Below are 27,788 nucleotides of genomic sequence, written 5' to 3'. Positions count from 1 at the left end.
TGGAAAATACTTTTAAATGATGTCATTTATAAAAAGTCGATGTGGTCAGCACATATTTACCTGCGACCAAGTGCAAAAATTATTTGAAATTCATTTTGGCCACACGTAAACCACGTGCAGCTAAAATACACATTACTGTTTCGGCCAGACGTATTTTAACCGTAACCCTACTCCTGCCCTGATAGTCACGTCCTTTATCAAATTATAATCATGGAATCAAGATATTTATCTTCTAGGGATCTTTGCAAATTTCTAGAGACATTTCAGAGACATTTCCTTTTCAGAGGAAGACTTTAATGAAAAGTTTAAACAAAATTGGAGTAAAATAAAAGGTTGTGCCACATTTATCAAAAACACCATTTTGAAGAAAATAAAATGAAGCACAGATGATGAAACAAATTAAATCTGTATCATGTGTCTTCTGTTTAAGATGCAGGAACCTGTAAAGAGTCTTCTAATGGAAAATCTTGTGCAACGACAAAACTCAACTCTCAGATTGGATCCTCTGCATTTCTGCCTTGCAACTTTAAAATAACAACGTTGAGTAAAGTCAGATGGATCTACAATGGAGAAAGAGACCTGGTGTTACTTTCTTCCAATGGACAAGTCAAGCTTTGGGACCCCAGAAATGGCAGATTGAGAGTCTATCCCCTCCAGACCTCACTTGGTAACTTCTCTATTAGCATCAGTGAGCTGGAAAACACTGATCTGGGGTGTTACAGCTGCATGCTGGAGTCTGAATGTCATCAAGTAGAGCTGATGAGCGAAAAAAGTAAGTGGAAATTTGGTTTCTACATTTTACAGGTGCAAAAGCATTAGCGCTTTTCCTTTCCGTGGTCGCAAACCTCAAAGGACACACGTAAGATTTACTTTCCTGCTAGCTACACTTTAGAAAACATAATCTACTGTGCAGGTACAACACTGGACCTGAATCTACGTGTGTACATCTGCATCGGTGTGGCTATCGTCTTTCTGCTGACTTTCATTGGCTCCTGCATCTACTTCATGTGTGAGTTTGTGACTAAATTTAGCCCACACAGTTTCTTGTTTGTTTGGGGGGTTTTTTTGGTCAAAAGACAAGACTCAGATTTCACATCTTGCTTGAGTATTTGGTAACTTTTAAAAACCTAACACAACGAACTATGTGCCTCCTAGAACTCTTCACCAAATTGCGCCAAGCGAGTCTCCGTCGCCACGTTTATGGTAAAATAAAAACGTCTGTTTTGCATCCTTCTGGTTCTGTCAGATGGGTTACTGTCCTGTTTTCTTGCACAGCCAACCAGTAAGAGATCAGCAAGCAGCAAGCCATGGCTACCCGTGTGGAGACTCAAGGTATTGCACTGCATTTATATTACATCACAAATGTTAGTTCTGTAAAAAAAAAAGAAAAGAAAATGTTTTCCAGAGGGGATTGAAAGGGGATAAAACAAAGACATCAAGTGCTGATGTTTTGTGACATTGTCTAGAAATATGCATAAAACTTCCCTTTGACTTATTTTTTCCCTGTCAGATGGAGAATACAGAAATCCCATCTACAACAGAAGCACAGAGCAGCTCAGCCGAGTGTAGAGCACCAAGGGACAGAGCTGACCTGTCATCTGATGGAAACAACTGGCTGTGACTGTTGTTGTTTTGTAAGCAGATTTCACTGTTTTCCCTGGATAAAGCATGTAATTCTATGGCTTCTGTTTGAAACAACTTGTATTAATGTTGTTATTTTGTCTTTTGCTCCAAGAATAAAGGTTTGTGCTGTGCAAACTCACAAAAGCATCTCTGTGTTGGTATCGCCCTCTACTGGATGCAGTGACAAGGTCTCTAAGCATTAAATCATACAATGAAATAAAACACTGCAGATTGAAGATATTCGTTGTTGCCTTTTAGATCATCAGGATAATTTGTCCCTTCAGTGTTTAAAAATATACAAAGACTTTGTGTTTTTTGGCAAAAATAAGAAAAATCCCAGTCATGTTGCTCTTCTCTGTTGAAGCTCCGACCAATTAAAGCAAACAAGAAGCAGCTGCTGCTCCTGTTTCAGACAGCATCTGCAAGCAACAATGAACTGTTTGGACTTTATTTTGCTGGCCTTGAATTTTCTGTCACTGAAATGTCCAAAGTGTGACGCCTGGACTGATTCAAGATTTGACCAAACAGCTTTATACAGCTCTGCCAAAGATAATCCAGTGGTTTGCTACGATGATCTTGTGTCCGTTCATCTATCAAAAGAGCAGTTTAGTAATCTCCCCTTGACCATTTACATCCAAGGTACCGGTAAGTGGCTCACTGTGAGCAGATGCAAGTGGCAGAATTTTGAGGATCACATGTTGTTGTTGTGATTCAGATGAGCGTGGAGGATATTATCAAGCTGCAGCTATTGCCAGTCACTGCCACTACTTCTTTGGAGAAACGCACACCTCTGTCATCCTAACGGTTGCCTTCCATGGTTGTTTTGTGAAAAGACAGGTGAGTTAATTTTTCTCCAAATCAGCTTCATCATCCATCATCCATCAGCTTGTCTGAGCTGATGGATGGAGTGAATTAATTCTTTCTGTGTTTAATAGGAAAGCACGACCAGTCTCACAGTGGTGATTGTTGCACCTGTGGATGGAGGCGTACCTGAAATCGTTCACTCCATGAAGGTTGTCTGTGACATAAAAAAGACAGGTGCAGAGTTTAAGTGTGCACAATTACTGTTTGGTTAATTTACCTTCATTTAAAAAAAAAAAAAAGGAAAAAAAAATCTCTGTGCTGATGTTTTTTTTTTTTTCCACAGAGACAAAGTTTCCAGACATGTTAAAGGAGTTCTTCTGCAACAAAAATGGCTTCAGCATTACTATTCCCAGGAATGCAACAGACCCACCTCTGAACCTGGATGCAATATGGATTCCTTCTGACCCAAATCACAATTGTAAACCCCTGAAAAGATCCTTTGATGCCCTCACTTACAGCTTTCCGTTCACTGACTGTGGTACTCAGTCAAAGGTAATGAACCAGGCAGCTTAGGTTGTTTTCTTGAGGTTAGACTGAAGGTTTTTTGCTTGCAGATTGCAAATGGAAACATCACGTACTGGATCACCATCGAGGTGAAACGATACCCGCAGAGAGGCGTAATCATTCGAGACACACCGTTTCGGTATTGAGGGGAAACGATGCATGTGTATTCACTTAAGCTCATGCTGTGAGGTTGTTTGTCTGTGTGTTTTTTTTTTCCAGCCTTACTGTGAAGTGCAGCTTTGCACTGACTCAAATGACACAACTGGGTTTTGATGTTCAGCAAAGTAAAGCTGATTATCCATCAGTACTGAAGAACAAAGGAGTACTACGCACTGAAATGAGGTTTGCCAAAGGTCCTTCACTTTTTTTTTTTAAATCACTGATCATATAAGATGAACTTCTATTTAATATTCAAACATTATTATTTTTTTTTTTTAAATAGATGACCTCTAAATGTGTGGCTCTGTACAGACTCTTCCTATAGATCCTTTTATTCCTCTGGTGACCCTCCAACAGTAGCTGAGCTTGGTCAACTGGTTTTTGTGGAGGTGTTCCTCAAGCACCAAGACGAGGACTTGGTTTTGTTATTGGACGACTGCTGGGCGACACCGACTGAAGACCCACATGACCCATATAGATGGAACCTGCTTGTTAAAGGGTGAAAACGGGAAATGATCTGTAACGTGTCTGTATTCTGGGACAAAAACTCATCCTCTGGAGTTTCTTTATCGATTGAAGGTGTCCCTTCAGTGGTGACAGCCACAGAACGGTCCTATTGCCTGTTTCCAAGGAGGAGGTGAAGAGTCCCTCTCTTCACAAATGGCTTGTTGTGAAATTGTTTTCCTTTGTGAAACCTTCAACATTTGAAAACCTGGTGTGTAATTTCATCTCTGTCAACAGTATAACATTCCTTCCAGAGGGTTTTTATTTTCTTCCCTTTCTCTTTTAGGTATATTTTCACTGTAATGTAGAAATCTGTAAAGGACCAAATTGCACTCAATCCTGCAGCAACGGTAAAAACTTCATTGTTTTGATCCACAATTTAATTTCTCTCTGAATTGATAGAGCAAAATGTTTCTCTTTATAGAGAAGTTATGGAAAAATGCTCTTATGGACGTGTTAATTTGTACTTTTTGCCTTTCAGACAACCGTAAATTGAGAGGAATCTCACCAGAACAATGGCAGAGAAATTTTCCCAGTGTTGTCTCGGGCGGACCTCTTCTTTATCTGCAGTGAAAAAAAGGAAAAATAGCAGCCATGCTTGGATGCATTACAAATAGTTCTGCTAAATGCTCTAGTTTAAGGTTATTTCTCAAGTAGGCATTGTTTTTCATCTTTTTTTTTATTCCTTATATTTTATAACATTGATTAAAGCTGTCTTGATACGTATGTGTGGATGCATGGATAGACCTATATTTTGTAAATAAATATTTTATTTTATTCTTTTTATTTTAATTTTAATTTTACTATGGATGCTTTAAAAACATGTCATTTTTTGAGTTATAAAAACAATATCAGTTCCAAAAAAAAGGGAGACAATTGTTTTGTTTGTACATAAAGGTGTTATATAGTTTGCTGTTTACTTTTTTTATGCTCGAACTTTATTTAAAAAAAATGCAAAAGCAATGCACTTGGGCTTCCGTTGTCACGTGACCAAGAGAACGTCCAACTGCAAGCCAGAACGGGTTTGATGGCGGAAGTCGTCAATGCTTTGTCGTGTTTTTAAAGCGCATTTAAAAGCGGTGGGTTAGGCTTTTAAAATCTGTTTTACACTGTAAATGATCCCTTGCAGTTCTGGTTTGGTAATTTGTCCGTGACGTCGCTTCCATCTCAGGAGATGGAATCAAAGAATCTGCCAATATATCACCAGAAAAGCAAATTAGTCCAGGCCGTCAGGGAAAACTCGTTCTTGATAGTTAGTGGAGAGACTGGAAGTGGAAAGACGACACAACTTCCACAGTATCTTTATGAAGCGGGTAAGTTCCTTTTTACCCTCAAATTCCTTGTCTCACATGTTCTGAATTAGTTTAAAGATAATCAGAAATAAAACCCACAGGATGATTTATTGGATAAGTGACGTGTTGTCCTCAAAACCCGTCAATTCTGGCTTTACTGATTTCTAAAAGTATGGGGTTTGTGTTTGTCATGTAGTGCGCAACCTGTTCTAGGTGAGATGTGGCGAGAAGATCTGTCTTCTTCCCGCTTATTTGATCTTATTTCTCAAAAGTGAAGTCTGTATTCTGCCAACTTTTTTTCCACCCGTCCATCATGTCTGTATGGACATCGCTTTGTGCACCTGTGCATGGAAGGGGTCAAGGCCACGCTGCTCCCACGTAGTTGGGAGAATTGTGTCTGCTGCTGCTCGTCTCGCGGACCCCCCACTCATCTGGATGAAGCCCATCTGCTGGACAATTTAAATACCTAGTTTTAGAGTTTAATAAACTAATTCTTCTGAGTTCTGGCATTGCCTGTCGTCCTGGTAGAGGATCCCTCCTTCATGTGGACACCCCTGAAGTTTTTTTGTTTTTTTCCAAAGTTATTTCTTACCGAGAAGGAGGGTCTAAGGGCAGGGATGCCAGTTTAGTTTAGCCATTACCTATTGAATTCTATGACTTTATGATTCAGGTTTATTTCACAGTTACCAGTATGAAGCCCATTGAGATGACTATTGTAATTATTATTAAATAGAGTGGAATTGAATTAAAACCTCATGGTGATTGGCCATGGTGGGGTGATTCACCCCCAACTGGGATGAAGGAGAAGCCGATTCTGTTCTCCATTAGTCCACAGGTGCTCTATCTACATCACTTACTGGTACTTTTCTTCATTGCACTTAGGATGGAAACCTATTCCTGTAGGTTCTCTGCACTGCTGTTAAGGCCACAGGAAGTTTGGATCTCCTCCATGATTGGTCCTGCTCTGACACTGTATGTGGTAGATCACCTTGGGACTTCGTTGTTCTCACAGGGATATTTTCTGGAATAGATGTTTACTACAATAGATTAGAATAGAATAGCGTGTTATTGATCCCACAGAGGGGAAATTGCCTTATTACTATAGTTCTATTAAAAACAGCAGATGGACAACGGCACTAAAAATACACTTCAAAAATGAATTACAGTAATTTTAGTCCAGTGTCTACGGGGCCTCGTGGTTTAATATGACAGAAATGCAAGAGCGCTCCGTCCTGCAGCTCCTCTGTGCCCCCATGGTCCCATGCAGAGGATGATGATGAAGAAGAGGAGGGTCCACAATGGATTCCAGTTTCTGTAACATCCTCTAGTCAACCACCACAGTCACAGACTCTAGAGGACATCCCAGAACAGAGCCGGATCTCTGCATCATGTCATCGATCCTTTTCCTGTCAGTGCACGCCGTCACGCCGTAGACGAGGGAAGATGCAACACCCCCATCATGAAGAAACTCTTTAAAAGTCCTGCCAACTATGAAGTTCCTCAGCCTCTTTTGGGAGGTCTGGTCGCTTCTCCGGCTGCATTTTGTTGTTGCCGATTGTGTAAACATTGCACCCGCAGACCGCTTTAGACCCTGAAGTGGAAGCATGGCACCGTACTCAATACGTCTTTTTTTTTAAAAGTCAATGTCTGTCAAAAACACAGGCTAACACGGTAACTGTTAGCTCGCCGTGGTGCTGGTTTAAAAGAGCGGGTGTGGAAAGATCATGACTGGGCGCGTGGCACAGCTGGGCATCTTGTCACAGTAAGATGCTGGAATTCCCTGAGAGCGGCCAAACCCTTTCACAGTGTTTGTAGAAGCAGTCTGTCTGTCAAGAAGCAGGATTTTATGAAACAGCAATGGCTTTGGAGGTGTTGGAACCCCCACTCTGTCATTTTGACGTCTCATTGCTTCCTTGGCGATATTACCTGCTGCCTAATTGTGACTATGTTTACAGAGACTCATGTCTTTTTCTTGTTTTGTTTTTTGTTTTTCCCCCAATATTTATTTGACTTTTGTAGGTTTTTGCAAAGATGGCAACATCGGCATCACTCAGCCTCGCAGGGTGGCTGCCATCACAGTGGCCCAGAGGGTAGCTCAGGAGATGCAGTGCTCTCTGGGAAAAGAAGTTGGATACCAAGTACGCTTTGATGACTTCACGTCACCAGTAAGTGCTAAAAAGATCCCTTCTCGCTTGTGGAAGCTGCTGTGTCTTGAATGGACTTTTGTAAAGACATGAAGCTTGTTCGACCCAGAGCACGGTGGTGAAGTACATGACAGACGGCTGTTTGCTCCGAGAGGTGCTCGCAGACCCTGGGCTCTCTGCCTACGGCGTTATCATTCTGGATGAAGTCCACGAACGCAGCCTCAACACAGTAAGTCTGGTTTTTGTGCAGCAAGGATAAACTTGAATGCATATGGTGTCCGTGCCTCCTTGAGTTTGGTTTTGTTGCAGGACATTCTGCTGGGCTTATTGAAGAAGGTCTTCTCCAATCCTTCTACGGCCACCAAAGGCAGGTCTTTCCCCCTGAAGGTGGTGGTGATGTCTGCTACCTTGGAAACAGACAAACTGTCAGTTTTCTTCAACGACTGTCCTGTTTTCACTATTCCTGGAAGGGTGTTCCCTGTTACCTGCAAGTTTGGGACAGCTGTTGGACCCAAGGACCTAGAAAGCACTGGTTATGTCAAAGAGGTGCTGTGGTTTGTTGGGGTTTATAAACTGACATTTATAGCTTGTCAATAATAATAATAATGTTGTAAAGGATATATTAAATGTGCTAAAGGAAAATGCCCATATTTATGGAAATGTGCACATTTTGCCCTGCAGGTGGTGAAGGTGGCTCTGAATGTTCATACCACTGAAATGGCTGGTGATATTTTGGTGTTTTTGACAGGTAAGTGACAGCTGATGCTTGGATGACTTCCCAAGATCCCGATGTGTCCTCAAATGTGTTCCAATTGTTTTTCTTCTTTGACAGGCCAAGTAGAGATTGAGCGCGCGTGCGACCTGCTGTTTGAAAAAGCAGAGAGCATCGATTATCGCTACGATGTGTACGACCAAACGGTGGAGGGCCTTCTCATCCTCCCGCTGTATGGATCCATGCCCACTGGTATATTCTCACATTCCTGTAGATGTGCAAAGATTTCTTAAATGAATTTTCCTTCTCTAGAGAAATGTGGAAAATGTTGACCTGTAAACTGAGCCCACCTAATCTTTTTTTAAGAACATATTAGTCAGGATTGACTTTAAAAATACCAAAATAAAGTAAATGTCTGATCTTCCTGTCCAAGATCAGACTCACCCCCCCCCCCACCCACCCACCCCCCCCCCCCCCCCCCCCCCCCCGTTCTCCAAAAGTAATTTGTGGAATTGAAGTCATTGGTAGGTGCGACCTTGTCTAGTTCCACACTGAGATCCTGCAACGATCTCACCTTTATAGGTTCTGCCCAGAGCTGTGCACATAATTAAGATGAAAGAAAAAGAAAAAAGTATTTTCCAGACTGTTAACACAAAGTCTGAAATCATGTTTCCCCATCTGGAAGCATAAAGACTGCTTCACCAAAGAGGAGAGGTGCCTTACCTTAAACTTGGAAAAATAGCTCTGGCTTGTTGTTTCTCCCCCACAAACCTTAAGTTGATGCCGTTCAGTCAGACGGGCTACACATTAAGCTGGGGTTGTGTGATCAAATGGAATTGATGTAATTTAAAAAACACAATATCGATTCATCAAATCAAGTCCTTTATTTTCCTTTTAAGTCCATTTTTGTATGTCTTCAAGCAGCATCAGCTTTTCTGCTGGTTAATAATCAGGGGCGTAACAATTCTTTTTAACAACAATTCCATTCGTATCATAATTTGTGGTTGACTAGTCATAGTTGATATTAGTTCACTTTGAACGATCCGGTTCTCTGACCTAAAATGGATCCAGAACATCTTTAGCCCAAACTTCCACCAGTGTGACTCAGACAGAAATACCTGCTACTGAACAGTGAAGGTGAAGTTTTCCACATTCTCTGGATTTCTTCAAGATAATCAATTGTAAATTAAATATGTGTTCAAACAAACAAGTAAACAAGAATGAATGTCAAATCCATTCACATTTTAGTTTCCTAAAGTTCTGCCCCGCCTTGTGAATGTAGATATAACCATTTCACTGAGCTCCAAATGCATGACGTTCATGTTCACATCAGTACCAGTTTTGTTTGATGGTTTAAATCTGGTTTCAGATCAGCAGAAGCAGATTTTTCAGCCCCCGCCTCCAGGAATAAGGAAGTGTGTCGTAGCCACTAACATTGCAGCAACGTCCTTGACTATAAATGGCATAAAGTGAGTCAAACTAAAGACACTGCTGATGTGCTATTAAGATTTTCACCAACAGTATGCTTTCTTTAAAACAAAAAACATCTCATTTGTTCTTGTTTTTTGCATGTAGGTATATTGTAGACAGTGGCTTTGTGAAGCAACTCAACCACAACTCCAGGGTGGGCTTGGATGTGTTGGAGGTTGTTCCTATTTCAAAGTGAGTCTCAGAAAAATAAACGTTATTTAAAAAAAAAAACATTTTAAAATGAATATCTTTATGAAAGACATTTCTCATTATTTTGGGCAGGAATCAAATATTTTCGAGTTGAATTGAAACGCTCTTCATTTGTAGGTTCAAGTTCAAACTAGTGTAAAAACAGTTTTTCTAGATCAAAGGAAATGTTGGAATTTCATCCAACTGTTTTGAGCCAAAGATCAAATAAAATTCACACGTTTGGCTGCAACAGCAGTGTTCATACGTGTGCTGCTGTGTGGGAGGCGTGCGCTCACCGTCAAAGCGGGTCTCTGCCGACAGGAGCGAGGCGTGTCAAAGAGCCGGCCGGGCCGGAAGAACTTCTGCTGGCAAATGTTTTCGGATCTACACGGCCGAGTTCTGGGAGAAGTGCATGCCTGAGTACACGGTCCCTGAGATCCAGAGGACCAGCCTGACTGCAGTGATTCTCACTCTCAAGTGTCTTGGCATTCATGATGTCATCAGGTTTGCCTTTCTCTCCTCCTTTTTGTTTGTCTCAGTCAGTCAACCACTAAAACAATCTTTGCTCAACGGAAACCCTGATCCTTCATTAGGTTTCCTTATCTGGCCTGTCCCGAGGAGAGATTTATCCTGGAGGCACTGAAGCAGCTCTATCAGTTTGATGCCATTGACAGGTGGGCCGTTGTATCCATAGTTTAAACAGAAATGCAGCAGGTTCAGGTGGTGGAACCCGTCCGAGCTGGTCTATGTGATCCAGGAGAGGGAGAGTGACTAAGTTGGGGGAGCTGATGGTGGAGTTCCCGCTGCACCCCGGCCTGACCCGGGCTCTACTTAAAGCCGCCTCGCTCGGCTGTCAGGACCTGCTGCTCCCCGTGGCCGCCATGCTGTCTGTGGAGAACATCTACATCAGGCCAGGTCAGAAGAAGTTTAACGAATGATTTCTCCATCTCTTTGTGAAACGTTAATGTAGAACAATAACATGTAAATTGGATCAAATCTTATTCTTGTAAATATTTTTGATGGTTTACCTCAGGTGAGCCTGAAAAGCAGAAGGAGGCGGACACCAGGCACAAGGCGTTGGCTGCTAAAACTGGCAGTATGAATGACTTTGCTCTGCTCCTCACAGTGTTCCAGTCTTGTAAATCCAGGTTAGGAAAACCATTTGAGACAGTGTTGTTGTTTTCATGGCTTTTAGCCGTACAAATGCAAATCATGCTCTTGGCATCTACAGTGACAGACCATCGGCATGGTGTAAGGACAACTGGATCCACTGGAGGGCGCTAAAGTCGGCCTTTAGTGTGGAGACTCAGTTGCGAGAGATTCTGCTCCGCCTCCAGCAAGTAGAGGATGTTTTTTTTGTTGTCTTATAAAGCTTTTATATCCATGTTTTTATGTTGCTATTATCATCATGAATGCATAGTTTGTAACAAATGTGGAAATATATGTGCTTGCCTTTCAGAAAAGAGATTTCCCTGTGGAAACTTTTGATGGTAATAAAAGTGAGCTCTTCAGGCAATGTCTGTGCACAGGATACTTTACAAATGTCGCCAGAAGGTACCGAGAGTTTTAACTTAAAAATTCATGTTGTTTTCTTTTAAAATGGCTTTGAGTGAAAGATTTTGCCCCCCCTTTTTTTGTTTTTAGGTCTGTTGGAAAAGTGTTCTGCACCATGGATGGCCATGGATCCATGGTGCACATTCATCCATCGTCGTCGGTAAACATGCGTGTTTATTCTACATGATAAATCTTCAGTCTGCAACAACCACTCTGGCCTTATCTGTTTGCGATTGTTAGCTGTTTGACCAGGAGGCGGAGCTGAACTGGGTCATTTTCCATGATGTGATGGTGACCTCCAGGGTCTACATCCGGACGGTGTGTCCGATCCGATACGAGTGGGTGAAGGATTTGTTACCGAAGCTTCATGAAGTGGACGTCTACGAGCTGAGCAGCGTTGCAAGACAGGAAGTTACTGATGATGAGATGAAGAAATGGGAGACCAAAGAGGCAGCAAAAAGACAACAAGGTTCAGTTGATGCTTTCCTTTTGTCTATCATTTTATGTACCGTATTTATTTCAATTTGGAATATTTTGGGAAATACGACCATTTATTTTATTTCATTGCTAGTAAACTTTGTAATGATAGTAAAAAAGGTAGCAAAAGGTCAGTCTGTGATGCAAAGGGATGGAATTTCATGCTGGACACAGAAATGCAGATTGCTGCAGTGCCCGCACGTATTTTAAATCTAACCTAATAACCTGCCAATAGTCGCTTCCTTCCATTATTCTATATAGATGAGGAATTTTCTGAATTCATGGAATCTTTTATGAGTAATAATATCAGAAGTACCAAGAATAGAAGAGGGGGTAAAAAAAAAAAAGAGTAACCACAACCAGAATGAGCATTGGAGAAAACATTATAGAGGTTGATGATTCTTTGTTTTTTGTGTTTAAAGCCAGTAAAAAAATCTTTTTTTTCCTTCTAATTAAATAAATGCAGCTTATTGTTGGTCGTATTCCTTTATTTGTTAATTAAATACCTTAATGACTGTTAAAAGTTACTGTGTAACAATTGTTCAGGTACATAAAATGTTTTAAAATTCCATTAAATGTTACTTCAAGAGAAAAATTCCTGTCCGTTCGGGACAGGAATATAAACATGTACCTAAAAAATGTGGTTATTTTGTTAACCACCAGAACTAAGTCTGCCCTAAAGATCAAATAATCACATAGATAATAGGCAAGGTAGATTAAATATATTTGACCATGTGTTCTTTATAATAAAATAATATACCTTTTTACCTTTTAATGTCTCAAAGTAATTGCATACTTTAGAAATAAAAAAAAGTCATCTTGATCAATTTAGCTTTTAGTATTGGTGATGTAAAATTCTATTTTTCTATGTTCAATTAATAAAATTTTACTTTTCTGTGAACATTTTAATTTGTTATTGGATTGACAGAAATATTGTAGAAGTTAATTAGGGAACACTTTACATCGGCCTTTTCTTTATAAATATAAAGGAAAATTACAATATTTCAAACCAGTTTTAATAGATCTGCAAATTCACTTGATTTGTTCAAATAAAAATGTTAATTTTCTTTACAACACAACATGGCATCATAACAACATGATTCTATTTGTCTTGTAATGTAATTATGAAATGCTAGTTATGTGCAAAATATGCTTACTCTGTCCTAATAACTTGATACTTCTCTTGTTTTGTTCTCAGACGTCTTAAATGAAGATGCGATGAAGAAACTGGAAAAAAGAAATAATGAAGCCACAGTCAGCGATGCTCGAGCTCGCTATTTGGAACGAAAGAAGCAAAGAGAACAGAGCAAAGCCCTCTGACATGAAGGACTTCCTTCTGACAGATCAGACTGTTGTTTTGATGACAAAACTAATAAAGATTTATTCCACTGCTATTTTGTTTATGAATGCGCAGACTGAAAATATAAGTAGGATCTTTCAATATAAATGTTTTTTCCCCTACATTTTTGCTTAAGTTGAGGGAAAACACGGTCGGGTTGAGGGGAGTTCAGTACTTGATGTTCTTTTCTCACCGTCTGCTCAGGTACATGGACCCTCTCGCTGCTCTACGTCACTTCCTGTTGTGTGCGTCTGCAGGGTTGTTGTAGTGACAGGCAGGCGACTATTATCGCGTGAACGCTACGGGGAGATACGACGTTTTCCTTTAAGTTGAGTCTGGATTAGTTTTTTTGTTTGTTTCTGTAAATAACCTTTCCGTTCGCCCATTTTTCACTTGAGTGGACTTTATTTATTGTCCGGTCTGCTTGCTTCTGTAAACCTACGCAGCAGCAACCGACCAAGCACGCCGCCACCGACCGACCCTACTGCTGCTGGCTGCGGGAGAAGAAAACAACAAGCTCGGCTCGCTCTCCGCTGAGCTGTGTGATCATTGACAGAGTTCAATACACACACGCTTCAAGTGACAACTGGCGGGAGCGGTGTGCATCGTAACCAGGGAGTACCTCAGCAAGCGCCGGGAGAGGTTATTTTCGCCTCCAAAGTTGAGGTAAGCGTTAGTGTAGTAATGAAAACTAGCGCAGGTGGCTAACTGACGTGCTAGCTAGCTAGCAGCGGTTAGCTTAAAGGATATTGAAGCTAGCTAGCTGCGTTGTTTAAATCGAGACGCGCTCGTGGTTCGAGTCCTCGCTGCTGTCCCACAGAGGAATTTGTCCCGCTACCCAAAGGTTGGACATTATTTTGAGTCTCGGTGGTCTGGTGTGACACGGGAAAAGTCCTGAACTTGGCCGGCAACCTTTGTTGACTTTGTCTCAGCTTGCTACCACACTAAGGATGTGTTTACGCACTGTAACACACAGGCTTCGTGTGGTCGTGGTTGTTTAGTAGCTCTCACCTACATTTTACGCGTTGTTCTGGCATTCCTTTGTTTTGTTTCTTATTCTCTATAAATATATTTATAAGGGAAAGTTTAAGCTTGGTTTATGACGTTGTTGTGTTATTTTTATCATAGACTTTACTATAAAGACAAGCCCCTCTTCTCATTTACAAGTTATAAAAAAGTAATTGCCTATTATTACGCGGGCGACTTGAGTTACAGATAACCGTGGATGGTTATAAAAAGTCTGAAGTCGAGTGAACTCTTATCGGTCTTTTATCTTGGTAAACAAAGCAGTTCAAACAGCCTTTCCGACTGTATGCTCGAAAAATTTCAGCCTCATCATTTTCACTGAAATGCTGTGAGATTCTGGTAAACCTATTATCTAACGTAAGCTGTTGATTCAGGACTGACCCTGGATCACCAAGGCCTCTCCGCAAATATTCAGCAGAAATTGTGTCGCATTGTGGAACTATTTTTGTGTGTGTGACATTCGTCAGACATGCTGGAGTCTTTTATTTTGAAAAAAACCAACAAAGGTCTGAATGAGTAACGGCAGTAAGCTAGTGTGGTTTTTCTGACAATAAATGTGTCCTCCAGCGTGCTAAAGATGATGAGTTTTATTGAATGCTTTAGTGGCGACACGCTTGAGATAGGTGTGAAAACAAAGACTGTGTAACACATGCTCATCACTTTAGCTGCTCATTTCAGTCTTACTGGCTGTACTTTTACTTCCTGTAGGTCCTGTGACTTTTCTCACTTAGTTTTCGGTCTTCCCCAGTAAGTTATGTGAAAATGACCTTTGCATTTACGCTCTGTTAAAGGGAAAACCAGATTCCACAAAGCATAATCCAGTTTTACTCAGACCTGTGAACATCACTGGAATCTCACGCATGGATTATTTTATTCTGTGTAGATTTTGTGGAATGTTACACAAATAACTGGTTGTTGATCATTTTTTAATGGGTTTTTAATTGAGGATGTCCTTGTAATCTGCTCATTTTCTTTAGGTTTTTTTTTTTTTTTAAATTTCATTTATATACAACAATTTTCAACATCTGAGCAACTGTCAGGCATTGGACCAACAAGAACGGTTTCCACAATTTCCTTCAGCTCGTCTGCAGCCCCCTGCATACCCAGACTGTCTTCTGCCCCAGCATGAATGAAGTTAGTGTTGTTAAAAAAGGATGGCTCCACAAGAGAGGTAAGGGGCCCTTTGTATTCATCACCCAACACGTGAATCTAGTGATTATTTGAAAAAAGCCTTTTTTTTTTTGTTGACGGCAACAACTGTAATATAATCTTTTGGTGCAGGCTGGCATGATTGTGTAAAGGGTCCTAACAGGGTGTCTAACAGTAATGTCTCTTGTTTCCAGGTGAATACATTAAGACGTGGCGTCCACGTTACTTCATCTTAAAGACTGATGGCTCCTTTATCGGGTACAAGGAAAAGCCTGAAGTGTCTGGTGACCACAGCCTCCCGCCTCTCAACAACTTCTCTGTCGCAGGTCAGTAGTTCCTTCAAGGTGGCTGCTTTTACCAAGTGCCAGATCCCGGCCTGTTTTCATGCTCTGCCACAAGTTGCTTTAGTGCTCTAGGGGAAGCTGAAGTGTGTGCACTTTGCAGAATGTCAGCTGATGAAGACGGAGCGACCCAGGCCCAATACGTTTGTCATCCGATGCCTGCAGTGGACCTCGGTTATCGAACGAACGTTCCACGTAGATAGCAACGAGGAGAGGTAACCAACGAAATCAGCGTGGACATCCTTCAGGTGTTTCAGGACGCCTGAGTCGAGATGTTTGCATGCAGCTGATGGCGATGCAGTTACTTCACCTCTGCACCATAATTAAGTTAAACCCCACATCTTTTCTGATTGAACATCACAGCAAAAAATACACTTACCGATTTCTACTTTTTCTATCGATGCTGAGCTTTCCCTTTATGTCAAAAAAACTGGCAGATGTCTGACATTAGACTACTGGCTTTGGAAAACAGAAAAACGGAGATGCGTGATGTTATCATCTGTTATCTCCCAAGCCAAAATAGAGGGCTAGACCTGTGGATTATGCACAAAGATCCTATTTCAGCCTGGCAGATTCATTATCTGGATGTGTACGTTTGGTTTTCAAGGACAAAGTTTGTACGTATTTTGAAAATCAGGTTTCTCTTACATTGAACAACACCGACAAATTTCCGTGTGTGGTAACCTAACTGTTGACACAGACGAAGCACAAATGAAAAACAGGGCTCTTAATTTCCTCTCAACCTGTTTGGGCTTCTGTCAGAAACGTTAAGTTGATCAGAAAAGACAGGACAACAAAGGTCATGAACTGCAATGCAGAAAGCCCAAAGGGACCATTGTTCGCAATGTTCAGTGAAAGCCATTTAATTTGTGAGAAAAGGAACAGCCAGCATGCTCCAAGTAGGATTCAGTGCCAGATAAGACCTGATTAGGCACATCAAACCGCTGCAATTGCCATCGAGTTTTGTTTACCTCATCTCTGCCAAGGACTAAATCCCCATAACTCTCTGCCGAATAGCACACATAAAAATCTAAACTTCATTAGTCAGCGCACTCTTTTTTTTTTTTTTCCTTCTCAAGCGTTTAAATTTCCTGTAGTAACAGATGAACAAAAGTTAAAGTTTACTCCAGAATGCATTAGTCGCTTTTGTAAGACGGCGTTAGAGATTTGCTGAGGTGAACGCGGCCTCTCCTCTGGTTTAGGGAGGAGTGGATGCGGGCGATCCAGGCGGTGACAAACAGCCTCAAGAGTCAACAGCAGGATGAGGAACCCATGGAGATCAAATTTGGCTCACCGAGCGACAGCAGCGGCACAGAGGAGATGGAGATCGCTGTGTCCAAGTCTTGCACAAAAGTGGTGAGTAGTTTTCCCTTGTTTACAGCGAGAGTTATGCTCTAAAAATAGCTTACGATACATAAAATGTGCCAGGTAGTCGTCTCTATTTTTTTAAGATATAGTAGTCCCTCGCTACATTTTAGTTCCCCTTTTGCGGTCTCGCTGTTTCACAGATTCTTTCTTTTTGCATGTTTTTTTTTACAGTGCACTTTGTTCTTCATTTGGATTGGCTGTTGACCTTGTCAGTCAATTTTTCTCTGTGCCTGTCTCTTGTCATGAATGTGTTCACCAAACCTGTGACTCTTTCATCTCAGATCTGTTTGTGTTCTATAATATTGGACTTATTTTTCTATGAAAGTTTGAACTTTAAGGATATAAACGAGAGAAAAGTGTGAAAACGTTGATGTCTGTCCGAGAAAAGTGTTTAGTGAGGAGTTTTCCACCCTGAAAACATCTGTAATCCTTCTTTGCATGTTCAGCTATGGCAGGTTATTTTTAGAGCAGAACCCCTGCGATAAACGAGGGAACACTGTGATCCAGGAGGATTTTAGGCCGTAAAACCTCTCACTTTGCACTTTATACACTTTTCCTAGACAGACAAACATTTTCACACTTTTCTCTCATTTAAACCCTCAAAGTTCAAACTTTGATAGAAAAGTAAGTCCAGTATTTTAGAATGAAAACAGTTTATGTAGATTTGGTAAGCTGAACGCATTCTGTACAGGACACATTCCATGTGAGATTGATTGACAAGGTCTACATCCAATCAAGTCACAGAACTCAATGCACTGTAAAAAATTAATAAAGTATAGCATTAAAAGTTGCAGAGAAAACAAACAAACAGACAAGACAGCGAAAGGTGAACCGCGATATAGTCAGGAATCACTGTTTTTACAATCTGGTAGGGGAGCAGAGGCCCGGTTTGTCTAACTCAGGGGTCCCCAAATCCAGGCATCGACGGCCGGTGCCCTACATGTTTTCCAACCCCCTGCCATTGAAGCTCCTTATTGGCTAAACACACCTGATCAAGGTAATCGGCAGCAAATAAGGCAGGTTTTCTGGAAAACCAGCAGGATATCGGCCCTCGAGGCCTGGATTTGGGGACCCCTGGTCTAACTAAACTCATCTTTATCCAGCAAGTTGTTTAAACCTTAAGCCTCTTTCTTGAAGCCTTTTTGATGGAACTGTCCTAATGTTCAATACGAGTAATGCTTGTGGGTTTATTTTTTTTTACATTTTTTCTGGCATATTGAACTACAATTATTTACATAATGTTTTTGGCCCCATAAAAATATCCACTAATTTATTATGATTTAGTTTCAACTAAATTGATATTTTTGAAATATTTAATAGAACTCATAAATAAAAAAAGTTAACTGTTTCTTATGTAGGATTGAGGTTAAAGGATCCAGCAGATTTTTGGTACCACCATTATTGATGTTCTGGATATTCAGATTGGTTGTTTTTACTTATAATACAAAGAAACACTGTAAAAAAAAAGAAAAGGTTTTTATTTTTCTTTAAAAACAGTAGTTTAGAGTAAGATCTGTTTTGTTTGGATACGTTTTCTTGTATTTTTTGGCTCATAGCTAACTTTTCAACATGACCTGTGTCTCCTCTAGACAATGAGTGATTTTGATTATCTAAAGCTTCTGGGCAAAGGGACTTTTGGGAAAGTGATCCTGGTGAAGGAGAAGGCCACAGGGATGTACTACGCCATGAAAATCCTCCGCAAAGAAGTCATCATCGCTAAAGTCAGCCATCCGACATGTTTTCAGACCTTGTAGCAGCACTTTATTCCTAAAAAATGAATGTGTTGGTGTTTGCAGGACGAGGTGGCACACACAGTGACAGAAAGCAGGGTCCTCCAAAATACAAGGCACCCCTTTTTAACGGTGGATTACACTTTCTTCATATTTATGTTTAAACAAATCAGAAGATTTTTAAACTTTTGTAATAAAATTCTAATTGTTTTTTTCTCTCTCTTTCTTAGACACTAAAATATGCATTTCAAACACATGACCGGCTATGCTTTGTGATGGAATACGCAAATGGAGGAGAGGTGCGTCTCCTAAAAACATCTGTAACACTTGGAACTTGTGCGATTGTAGAAGAGCTTCAAGATCAACAGTAAACTGTGGCCACACCTATTGGATGCTTGAAACCACTTGTCTGCTTATTACACTCTTACATCTTAGTCATTTAACTTCAGTTTTGTCAAACACAAGTTCAAAAATAATAAAAAGAAAGCGTATTTATTTAGATCATTGCTTTTGTATGACTGTAATGTTTTCTCTTGATTCCTCTGCAGCTATTCTTTCATTTATCCCGGGACAGAGTCTTCACAGAAGACAGGGCGCGGTTTTACGGGGCAGAAATCGTTTCAGCGCTCGAGTACCTACATTCCCGTGATGTTGTTTACAGGGACTTAAAGGTAAAATGTTGAGTTTTATTTATTTTGTTTCAAATCTTCTTTATTTAGGAACAATAACTGAAGGGAACAGTTTCAAATTATGTGCAAGCAATGCTGGTTTCCTGAGAAGAGAAACAAATCAATAAAAACAGTATTTGATTAAATTACACTAGTTTTTGGGACTATAAGTCGATCTGGAGTATAAGTCTCACTTTTGGGACTTAATTTGTTTAAAAAAACAAATTATGAGAACAAAAACGGGCGTTTAATCTAAGGCTACGTTCACACTGCAGGCTGAAACGACCCAATTCTGATTATTTTGCCCCTGGTCGCGACCTGTATCTGATCATTTCATGACAGTCTGAACAACACAGATCCAATCATTTCAAATGCGACCCAGGCCACTTGGGTATGTGGTCCTGAATCTGATACGTATCCGATCTTTTGAAATGCAACCTCCGTCTAAACGGCCAGGCCACGCGTATCCGACCCGTACGTCTTTGATACGCTACAAACGTCATCATTCTGCGTTGAATTAGGCGGGAATGAGAACATAAACATCAACCATGGCGGAGAACGCTGCTGAGACCATTCAGTGGAAGGGAAGCAAGGTCACCGATTGGATTAATATTTGGGGTGACAGCTCCATTCAGGACAAACTCAAGGGCTCTTAACGCAACTGGGCGTTTTTTGAAAAAAATTCCAGCGAAACGGCAGAGCGTGGCGTTGAATCTTTCCCGCTGTGACTTTTTTTTCCTTTCTGACCGTGGTCAGAAGCACGGGGGAGACCTTCTCCAGGGCCGAAGGCGGATCCTCCTTCGGGGTTCACTTCCGCGTTCGGACCCTCAGATTCTCCAGAACGGGTTAATAAAGAGTCAACAGCTTTTATTCTGGGGGGAGCCTTCTTTTATTACCGTAGTCCTTCCTCCGTAACACACAACATGAATGCGCGCCCCCAACACACTTCCGCTGCCCCCTCTCACTCCCTCCTGCGCTGCACGCGCTCTCTCCTCTCTCTTACACACACACACACACACACACGCGCGGCCCCAGCACATACACATACCCTATTCCACTACAGTGGGTAAAGACGATCCTGTCTCCATTGACTTCTTAAAATGACAAGATTGTAATTGTGCTGCTCCTTTGTGAAAATAAATGTAATAATGCAAAAAGAGCTCCGCTGTTGACAACACTGTTGTTGACATCCATTGTTAACGTTAGCTACTTCTGCAAACAACGACTGACGTCGTACACCGTTGAGTACTATTCTGCGCATGCGGGTCACTTCTGGGTCATTTCACTTGGTGTCACGCCACATGTCAAAAAGGAGATCACAAAAGTTCTCATTTAATTGGAAATGTGAATGGCCCTGCAAAAACATTTGACAGAAGACAGAAGATACCATAATAAAGAAAGAAAGAAAGAGAAACGGGAAAACCAATGGGTAAAATGCTTTATGCATTCAATCAATAAGAAACACAGACTGAAAATCTGCATGCTTCCCTACCGGAACACATTGATGGTTATTTAGCTTCAGGAAAACTAGGAGGAATCTAGTATAATAGTATAATCTAGCAACATATGAACATAACATATTCATAGCATTTGGAACATGCTAGCAATTCAACTAAACATTTTATATCACTTGAAATCACTAAATCCATTAAATTCTCTATCCTCTGAGTCACTATGAGTCCCGGCAGGAGACTTTTCTTCTTCTGCGTTGCTGTCAGCAGCAAACACTGATACACGCACCTACAGTGCCCTCTAGTGGTCTTTTTTTGTAAAAATCCCATAAAACGCACGCTTAGCCAAACCATTCAAAATAACACAACTTCTAATCTGAAAAATACAGTATTTATATTTGTACCTAGCAGCTTCTAGTGTCTTTGATTGATTTCTGTTTTTCATGTATTTTCCAGTTGTTGGGCTTTGCAGATTTGACTTTTTTTCTTTTGTTTTGGTCTCCCCACAGCTTGAGAATCTCATGTTAGACAAAGACGGCCACATAAAGATCACCGACTTTGGGCTGTGTAAAGAGGGGGTCACTGACGGAGCCACCATGAAAACCTTCTGTGGAACCCCCGAGTACCTGGCACCAGAGGTAGAGGATCGTTGTTTTATGAACAACATCACATTCAGACTTGAAACTTTTTGAAGCTGTTTTGTTGATTACATAGAAGTCTTTCTTGACAAGGGATCCATTGATCTGATGCTCAAAGAGAACAGGGTGACGTTACCTTCTGTTGAGCTGAATTACATTGTCGTGTATGGCACTGTGTGTGTCTGCAGCCTTTTGTTGCTGGTTTTTAAGAGCAAAAACACTGAAATGTAATCAACTTCAGTGCTGGGGTGTTGCAGAGGGGACACTGTTTGATTAGAAAGAACAACCCAAATCTCAGAAATGAAAGGGATCAGAAAGTGAAAGTTTTCTGAGATACACATTTGTGGATAATAAAAGAATTACGATAAACCAAAGTAAGTCATTTCCCTTTTTAATTCAGTCTTACAAGTTCTGTTTGGTTGGCCTCTTTGTTTCTAAGCAACTGTATCAATGAAACTGAAAGTGGCGAGGTCATGCAGAAAAGAAAGTAAACTGAGAAAAATGGGTAGGATTTTGTTAGAAGAGCAGCAGGTTCTCTGGGATCACTTCAACTTTAAAAGACAACAATTCAGCTAGTTTTGCATCAACAAAGGAACTTTTAACTCTTCAGCTGATGGTCAGGTACTGGATAGAAAAAGCACAGCGCAAGTTTGTTTTTATTTTCCTTAAATGAAAGAAATTCAACTTTTTTCTTCTTTGATTTAATCTGGATTGTCCTTTTGTCATCTGTGTAATCTTGTTGCTTTTTTGGATTATAGTAATCAGAATCAGAATCATTTATTATCATTCTGCAGTGCACAATGACATTTTTTCCAGCAACTCTCTACCAACAATATAAAAAGGAAGAATTAATTAAAATAAGGATAAGGAGCTAAATAAGACATAAATACTGTACAGTATAGTGGGGTGAATATTGCACAAATGAGTGGGTATTCCACATACAGCATGAATATTGCGTACATAGTTTTTCAATACAGTCAGTAATAGTTCTGCTGTGGCTCTCCTGTTCTGGTGTCAGGTGCTGGAGGACAATGACTATGGCAGAGCGGTGGACTGGTGGGGCCTGGGGGTAGTGATGTACGAGATGATGTGCGGTCGGTTGCCATTCTACAACCAGGATCACGAGCGCCTGTTTGAGCTTATCCTCATGGAGGAGATCCGCTTCCCCAAGAACCTGGCCCCAGAGGCCAAGGCCCTGCTGGCAGGCCTGCTGAAAAAGGATCCCAAACAAAGGTACGCGCTGGTCGATATGGCCAAAGCATTAAGGCTCACAGTTTTTCATTCCAAATTTGACTTTCGGTTTGAAACGATTTTTTTTTTCTCTCCCTGGTTTTACTTTCTTTACCAAAGATTACAAATGACTAATATATATTCAACAAGAACTATTTTATTCTAACATCTCCTTTGGAAATTGCCTCTAATTTAAAGTTCATTTAAATAGAAGCTGTAAAAATGTTTGCAGATCAATGCATCTGATGTTTTGGAGCTACCGCTAGCTTGATCATCTCATAAAGTAAAATACTAGAACGCACTGGGCAGAGTTTTTTGCTAGAAGCAGCTTTGAAACAGATTTTGCTGTTTGTGGTTTGATGCCAGAGACCAAAATCTCATTTTTGACTGACCGGACAAATAGACTGGTTGATAAAAAAAAAATCTACCAACCGAGTGATTGCATTGTTTCAGGCCGTCTATGAAATGTTTAATTTTCAATCACAAATCCGTCGTTTCTGTCTTCTTCCTGAAAAACGGCCCATGAGAAGAGGGCTTTCAGTCAGTCACCTGTAGTCTCAACCAGCTGTAAAGGGCAGCAGATTGACAGAAAAACACTTTTTTCCCTAATTATACCTCCGGTTGATGCATTTTTACATGAAATCTTAACCAAAAACAGCCTGAAAACATGATCGTGTTTTGGATTCTTTTCATGGCAGTAAAGATATAGGACTCTCATGGGGGGGGGGGGTCTTTTTTCAGCTCAACATCAGCTCTGTAATGTTGCAAAGGCACTACTACTACTAATTTTCGTTATTATATAATTATTATTCGTTATTTTACTTTATTACTTTATTTATCTTATTTCCCAAGTAATGACTCATCCACGATGATCCGGTATAAACTGAGGGAAGTGGAGCGAGTGACTGTGTCTCTGAGCAGAGCAGGGGGACTTACAGGGAAGGGAGGATGCTTTGTTGCGTGTTGTTAGGACTTAGGACTGGGATCTGTCCCACAGCTCTACGTGAACAAGCTACCGAACTCAGAAGAACCGGGTCTTCCGGTAAAAGTGTGTGTCCGGGCAGAGCTTGGACCGTCAGCTCACACAGCGGCTTTGGGGCAGTGTGTTAGCTCAAAGCAGAAATGTCGCTCAGTCCTTAGAAACCATTCAAACAATCACACGGATTTGTGTTTCCAGTAGTGTCCCGACAAAATAAAGGCTGATGTTATTCCCACATGTTTACGTGCAGCCAGGATGCAGATTGTAGCGTTTCCTGCATGGATTTATGTTCATCAAAGGCTAAATGTTGTTAGCCTGTGTTAGCCTTCTCTTAGCCCTGGCTTCTTTGCGGCTCCGTTCTTCAACAGTAAGAGCACTGACCACACGGATTAAAAATAAAATGATGAGAGAACAGGCGCTCCATAATAACCATAACATTAATAAAAGCAGGTTTAGAGGATCATCTCGTATATTACAAAGCTGACATATCTATGTAGTAGCTGCTTTGCGGAACTCATTCTCTTCCGGTATTTATAATCTGAAAAAGTTTTTCTGGGCCCGTGTACACGGTTAGATTCTAATCCGACCATTGATCCAATCAAGATATTTTGCTCATGTAACCGCGGCTTATGGTGTCGACTCGCAGCGTGGCGGGGGCGTGGCATCACGATGGTGTCTCTCCATCGTGATGTCAGTCACGGGATTTCCGGAAAACTCGTAAATCGAATAAAAAAAGATAAAATCTGATATTTTATTTTTAGGCCATATCGCTCAGCCCTAGTCCCCAGATGGTTTTGTTTGTTATGGAGTCTTATACTGTTCATAATTAAATAAATACTTAATTAAATAAATAAATATGACATCATGCAAAAACAAAATCAACCAATAAATCTCTCATAAATATATAAAAAGATAATGAAATGGTGAAAAACCTGCACACAGATTTTAAATAAGCCATTATATTATTCAATATATTTCATTTTGTTTTAAAAATCTGTTCATTATTTTAAAACAGCATTTTAAAATATTCATTTTAATCATGTGGAATATTATTATAATTCTACGTCTTTTTTCAAAACCTCGTATTTCAAAATCAATATTTTCCAAAGTAGCTTTGTTTTTATTTCATGTTGCTGTTTTTCAGAATGACTTATTTATTTCATGAAGAGCTTTTTCAGGAGAATGAGTCTGTCAATCAGTGAAAGTGGGCGGGATCTAAACGCACATTTGCTGATCCCTGGAAATCGACACATATTCCTGTAGACCCGCTCAGCGGTGTGCCAGTCAGAGAGATGACACATTTCAGCGACATCTGCTTTGCTGACATTTGAAGATCAAATAGAGACAATCTGTCTGCTGCAGAAGATGCAGCTGTTTTAAAATAATGAACAGGTTTTTAAAACAAAATGAAACATATTGAATAATATAATGGCCAATTTAAAATCAGTGTGCAGGTTTTTCACAATTTCATGATATTTTTTATATATTTTGCATGAGGTCATATTTATTGAATTAAATATTAATTTATTTAATTATGAACAGTATAGGACTCCATAGTTTGTATCACATACTACACATTTTTATACTTGGGGTTTGTTTTCTGAATCCTACAACATGCTTGGAGGAACCCGGTCTCAGGGGAAAAACAAACAGAAACAAAGCGGTGGTCTCTCCTTAGTGGTTTTGGTTCAAGGTAACGGCCACAAACGGGAACGTAGTTGACCGTCGTGCTGCTCAGGGGTTGCTAATATTAGCCCCAGGAGCCGGCCTCCTCACAGCGAGTGTGAAGAGGAAAACAACATGGCCGGTGCGTGCACATTTCTAATGAACGGCTTTTTGTGGGGCTTTTTTTCTTTGGGGGGGGTGGGTGCAGGCTCGGAGGTGGGCCAGACGACGCCAAAGAAGTGATGACTCACAAGTTCTTCATCTCAATCAACTGGCAGGATGTTATTGATAAAAAGGTGAGCGAGATGGGCGAGACGGTTGAAAGTAAACGCATCCTTTTGGGTAAAAATATTGACTTCTTCTTCTCCGCTCAGCTCGTTCCCCCCTTCAAGCCCCAGGTCACATCAGAAACAGACACCCGCTACTTTGACGACGAGTTCACGGCACAGTCGATTACAATAACTCCTCCAGACAAGTGTAAGTGTAAGCTTTGGTTGAGCCATTGCTGAGGCCCCTCAACTTTGTGTTGAACTTGTCTCTGTCTTTTGTGTACTCTCCAGATGACAGTATAGATCCAGAGGATTCAGATCAGCGCACACACTTCCCTCAGTTCTCCTACAGCGCCAGCATTCGGGAATGATCACTCGGACTCACAAACAAACTAACAAGCAGGCAGGCTGGCACACAATCACAACCCCACATGCACACTTGCACTGCTGAGTACTTCAGAACGACACAAACGACAAATGGCACAAAGCATAGGTTCATTCTGTCTGTAGTGCACAAACACACACGCAGACACCTGGAGAGTCACACCATGAAGTAGGAACCCACGAAGCGCCAGTGACTGACCTCAGCGGGTGGGTGTGGACGGACGGACGGACGGACGGAGCGGCCGGCAGCTTTGTCTGTGTGCGTCCTCTCAGGGTGGACCTCTGCTGCACTTCTCTGGACACCACATCAAAGCCTTGACACGTCCAAAGCCAGGTTCTTTCCCACCCACCTCTGTACCAGCTGCAGCCATGCCTCACACAGCCCCCGCATTTAGACTCAAGGAAACGTGCGAAAGGATCTTTAGGAATTTTGAAGATATTTGGTTTTTTTCTCTTCATTTTTCTTCTTGTTTTCTTAATTTCACCCGTTTTCAACGTAAAGACACAATTCAGCTTTTTTCACGTGATTCTTTTTTTGGGGGGGGGGACAAGTGCTCTTTCTGGAACTTGCTGTTACGAATCAGTGTAGGTTTTACCTATGGTAGGGGGGGGGCAAAAAGAGTCACTGTGTTTGCACTGCACGGTGACTCTGAGGACACACAGAAGTGTGTGTGTGTGTGTGTGTGTGTGTGTGTGAACGTGTGCAAAGGAGCGGATGATCCGCCATTTTTTGTTTTGTTTTCCAGCCATCCATTCGTGTCCGTTTCCTCCACGTTTCTCCACCTCTGGAAGAGTTGAGGACACTACGCAGCTCACTCAACAAACTCTCAGTTGTGTTTGGTCGTTTTCCTGCAAGCAGACACACAAAAACCGACCAGCTTTGTGGCTAAATTGATGAGAGTCAGTATTACAGAAAGGTCCACTGCGTGGCTGAACATGTTTCAAAGGATGCAGTCCTGATGCCCTTTCCGGATCGGTCCCCCTACATTTGTGGTTTCCCCCCAACCAACCCATAGAAACCATTAAAGCAGTTAATCACTGTATTAAACCCAATAAATTTCACTCCCTAGCTAAAGAATAAGAGCTCCTTTTTATTTAATATTTCATGAATTTTCAATCATCCTCGTATTTAAAGAATGAAAGCAATCAACTGGTAATAAGAGGCCAAAAATGATGTCTTGTTGGACGCGTAAAACTGTATGAAAACGTTGTTGTTTGTTTTTTAATGTGGTGTCGAAAACGTTGAAATGCGTGCAGTTGTGTGTCTGCAGCAACGGGGTTGTTGTTGTACTAAATGCTGTGTGACTTGTCCAACCAGCCTTTAGCCTGCAGTAATGAGCAAAAAGTGGAAATTAAAACAAATTGGATTCATGGCAGCGCATGATTGACAGACGCTGTGGAACGTATAATGAGTGCTCAAATTGACACAAGCGTTTGTTTGTTTTTTATTCCATAATGCTGGAAGACATGTTGGCTGCTCTTTAAGTTGTACTAAAGGAGCATATAAACCATTTTTTTATGTTTTTTTTATTATTATTTGTCGTGTTTTATCCCTCTTTGTCCTTTCACTTCTCTTTTTTTTTCAAGATACGTCATCTTGTTTTAAGTAAACGTTATATTAAATATATCTATTAAAAAGTTTTTTTCCAAACAGACATTTTTCTGTTTTTTTTTTTTGAATTATTATTTCTCCTTTTTTTGTCTTTTGTTTTGAAAGGGATTCCATAAGAGGATTGCTTTGCGTGCTCTACAATAATCCTGTGCTTTCACTCCGCATAACAAACCTTAAATTAAACAATTCTTTAAATTAATTAAATACTTTTTTTTTTCCAAAAATCAGGTGCGATGAATATTTGGGATTTTAAAATCTGATGGTGTTTAAATTTAATGCTTTTACCTCTGATACAGCTGAGCAATCCCTATCCATAGTTCACAAACGGATTTAATTTAACAAAATAAGAGTGGAAGTAGACAAGTTCTAATATTTCTCTAATAATAATTGATTGATTTAAAAAAAAAGTTTTTTTCAAAATATAAGAAGGAATTTTAATAGAAAAAG

General features: G+C 40.7%; 3 protein-coding genes across 7 annotated transcripts; all 3 read left to right on the top strand.

The window, feature by feature from the left end:
* Positions 1 to 1,084: 1,084 nt before the first annotated feature.
* On the top strand, positions 1,085 to 4,431 carry LOC101157350 (zona pellucida sperm-binding protein 4). 3 transcript variants are annotated; one of them, XM_023961285.1, is made up of 13 exons: positions 1,085 to 1,203; positions 1,276 to 1,332; positions 1,511 to 1,634; positions 1,736 to 2,268; positions 2,339 to 2,460; positions 2,559 to 2,661; positions 2,771 to 2,979; positions 3,042 to 3,130; positions 3,211 to 3,344; positions 3,463 to 3,649; positions 3,730 to 3,865; positions 3,941 to 4,004; positions 4,136 to 4,431. In XM_023961285.1, exons 4-13 carry the CDS (start codon positions 2,055 to 2,057, stop codon positions 4,225 to 4,227), a joined length of 1,350 nt encoding a protein of 449 aa, XP_023817053.1. In that variant the 5' UTR covers positions 1,085 to 1,203; positions 1,276 to 1,332; positions 1,511 to 1,634; positions 1,736 to 2,054; the 3' UTR covers positions 4,228 to 4,431. The 3 variants fall into 3 exon arrangements, with proteins under 3 accessions (XP_023817053.1, XP_023817055.1, XP_023817054.1); XM_023961286.1 differs by lacking the exons at positions 1,085 to 1,203; positions 1,276 to 1,332; positions 1,511 to 1,634 and having other exon boundaries at positions 1,763 to 2,262; XM_023961287.1 differs by lacking the exons at positions 1,085 to 1,203; positions 1,276 to 1,332; positions 1,511 to 1,634; ... (1 more) ...; positions 3,941 to 4,004; positions 4,136 to 4,431 and having other exon boundaries at positions 1,756 to 2,268; positions 3,211 to 3,333; positions 3,463 to 3,723.
* Positions 4,432 to 4,531: 100 nt separating this feature from the next.
* dhx40 (DEAH-box helicase 40) lies at positions 4,532 to 12,886 on the top strand. 2 transcript variants are annotated; one of them, XR_002874400.1, is made up of 17 exons: positions 4,532 to 4,967; positions 6,966 to 7,111; positions 7,200 to 7,319; positions 7,400 to 7,636; positions 7,772 to 7,838; positions 7,923 to 8,054; positions 9,172 to 9,271; positions 9,378 to 9,464; positions 9,783 to 9,965; positions 10,055 to 10,135; positions 10,219 to 10,376; positions 10,495 to 10,609; positions 10,693 to 10,797; positions 10,921 to 11,015; positions 11,106 to 11,175; positions 11,256 to 11,484; positions 12,691 to 12,729. XR_002874400.1 is itself a non-coding variant. In XM_023961283.1 (17 exons), the coding sequence occupies exons 1-17, from the start codon at positions 4,829 to 4,831 to the stop codon at positions 12,810 to 12,812; spliced, it is 2,190 nt and encodes a 729-aa protein (XP_023817051.1). In that variant the 5' UTR covers positions 4,546 to 4,828; the 3' UTR covers positions 12,813 to 12,886. The 2 variants fall into 2 exon arrangements, 1 of the variants encoding a protein (XP_023817051.1); XM_023961283.1 differs by having other exon boundaries at positions 4,546 to 4,967; positions 10,693 to 10,801; positions 12,691 to 12,886.
* Positions 12,887 to 12,991: 105 nt separating this feature from the next.
* LOC101155451 (RAC-beta serine/threonine-protein kinase) lies at positions 12,992 to 27,384 on the top strand. Of its 2 annotated transcripts, none has more exons than XM_011482936.2 (14): positions 12,992 to 13,497; positions 14,938 to 15,028; positions 15,201 to 15,332; positions 15,451 to 15,562; positions 16,550 to 16,703; positions 18,305 to 18,436; positions 18,512 to 18,577; positions 18,676 to 18,744; positions 18,994 to 19,116; positions 21,074 to 21,202; positions 22,221 to 22,435; positions 25,285 to 25,372; positions 25,451 to 25,553; positions 25,637 to 27,384. In XM_011482936.2, the coding sequence occupies exons 2-14, from the start codon at positions 14,983 to 14,985 to the stop codon at positions 25,714 to 25,716; spliced, it is 1,449 nt and encodes a 482-aa protein (XP_011481238.1). In that variant the 5' UTR covers positions 12,992 to 13,497; positions 14,938 to 14,982; the 3' UTR covers positions 25,717 to 27,384. The 2 variants fall into 2 exon arrangements, with proteins under 2 accessions (XP_011481238.1, XP_023817052.1); XM_023961284.1 differs by having other exon boundaries at positions 14,835 to 15,028.
* Positions 27,385 to 27,788: the final 404 nt, after the last annotated feature.

Source organism: Oryzias latipes, chromosome 13, assembly GCF_002234675.1.
Source record: "Oryzias latipes chromosome 13, ASM223467v1".
In the NCBI taxonomy this organism is placed as follows: domain Eukaryota; kingdom Metazoa; phylum Chordata; class Actinopteri; order Beloniformes; family Adrianichthyidae; genus Oryzias; species Oryzias latipes.
This window is presented reverse-complemented; position numbering and strand designations above follow the sequence as displayed.

Excerpts from the sequence above, each read along its gene's own strand:
- LOC101157350 (XM_023961285.1), top strand. The coding sequence starts at position 2,055 with ATGAACTGTTTGGACTTTATTTTGCTGGCCTTGAATTTTCTGTCACTG. Across the intron at positions 2,461-2,558 it reads GTTGTTTTGTGAAAAGACAG|GAAAGCACGACCAGTCTCAC; the intron begins GTGAGTTAATTT and ends TGTGTTTAATAG. Across the intron at positions 3,345-3,462 it reads TGAAATGAGGTTTGCCAAAG|ACTCTTCCTATAGATCCTTT; the intron begins GTCCTTCACTTT and ends GGCTCTGTACAG.
- dhx40 (XM_023961283.1), top strand. The coding sequence starts at position 4,829 with ATGGAATCAAAGAATCTGCCAATATATCACCAGAAAAGCAAATTAGTC. Across the intron at positions 8,055-9,171 it reads GTATGGATCCATGCCCACTG|ATCAGCAGAAGCAGATTTTT; the intron begins GTATATTCTCAC and ends ATCTGGTTTCAG. Across the intron at positions 11,485-12,690 it reads GGCAGCAAAAAGACAACAAG|ACGTCTTAAATGAAGATGCG; the intron begins GTTCAGTTGATG and ends TTTTGTTCTCAG.
- LOC101155451 (XM_011482936.2), top strand. The coding sequence starts at position 14,983 with ATGAATGAAGTTAGTGTTGTTAAAAAAGGATGGCTCCACAAGAGAG. Across the intron at positions 16,704-18,304 it reads CCAAGTCTTGCACAAAAGTG|ACAATGAGTGATTTTGATTA; the intron begins GTGAGTAGTTTT and ends TGTCTCCTCTAG. Across the intron at positions 19,117-21,073 it reads TTGTTTACAGGGACTTAAAG|CTTGAGAATCTCATGTTAGA; the intron begins GTAAAATGTTGA and ends GTCTCCCCACAG.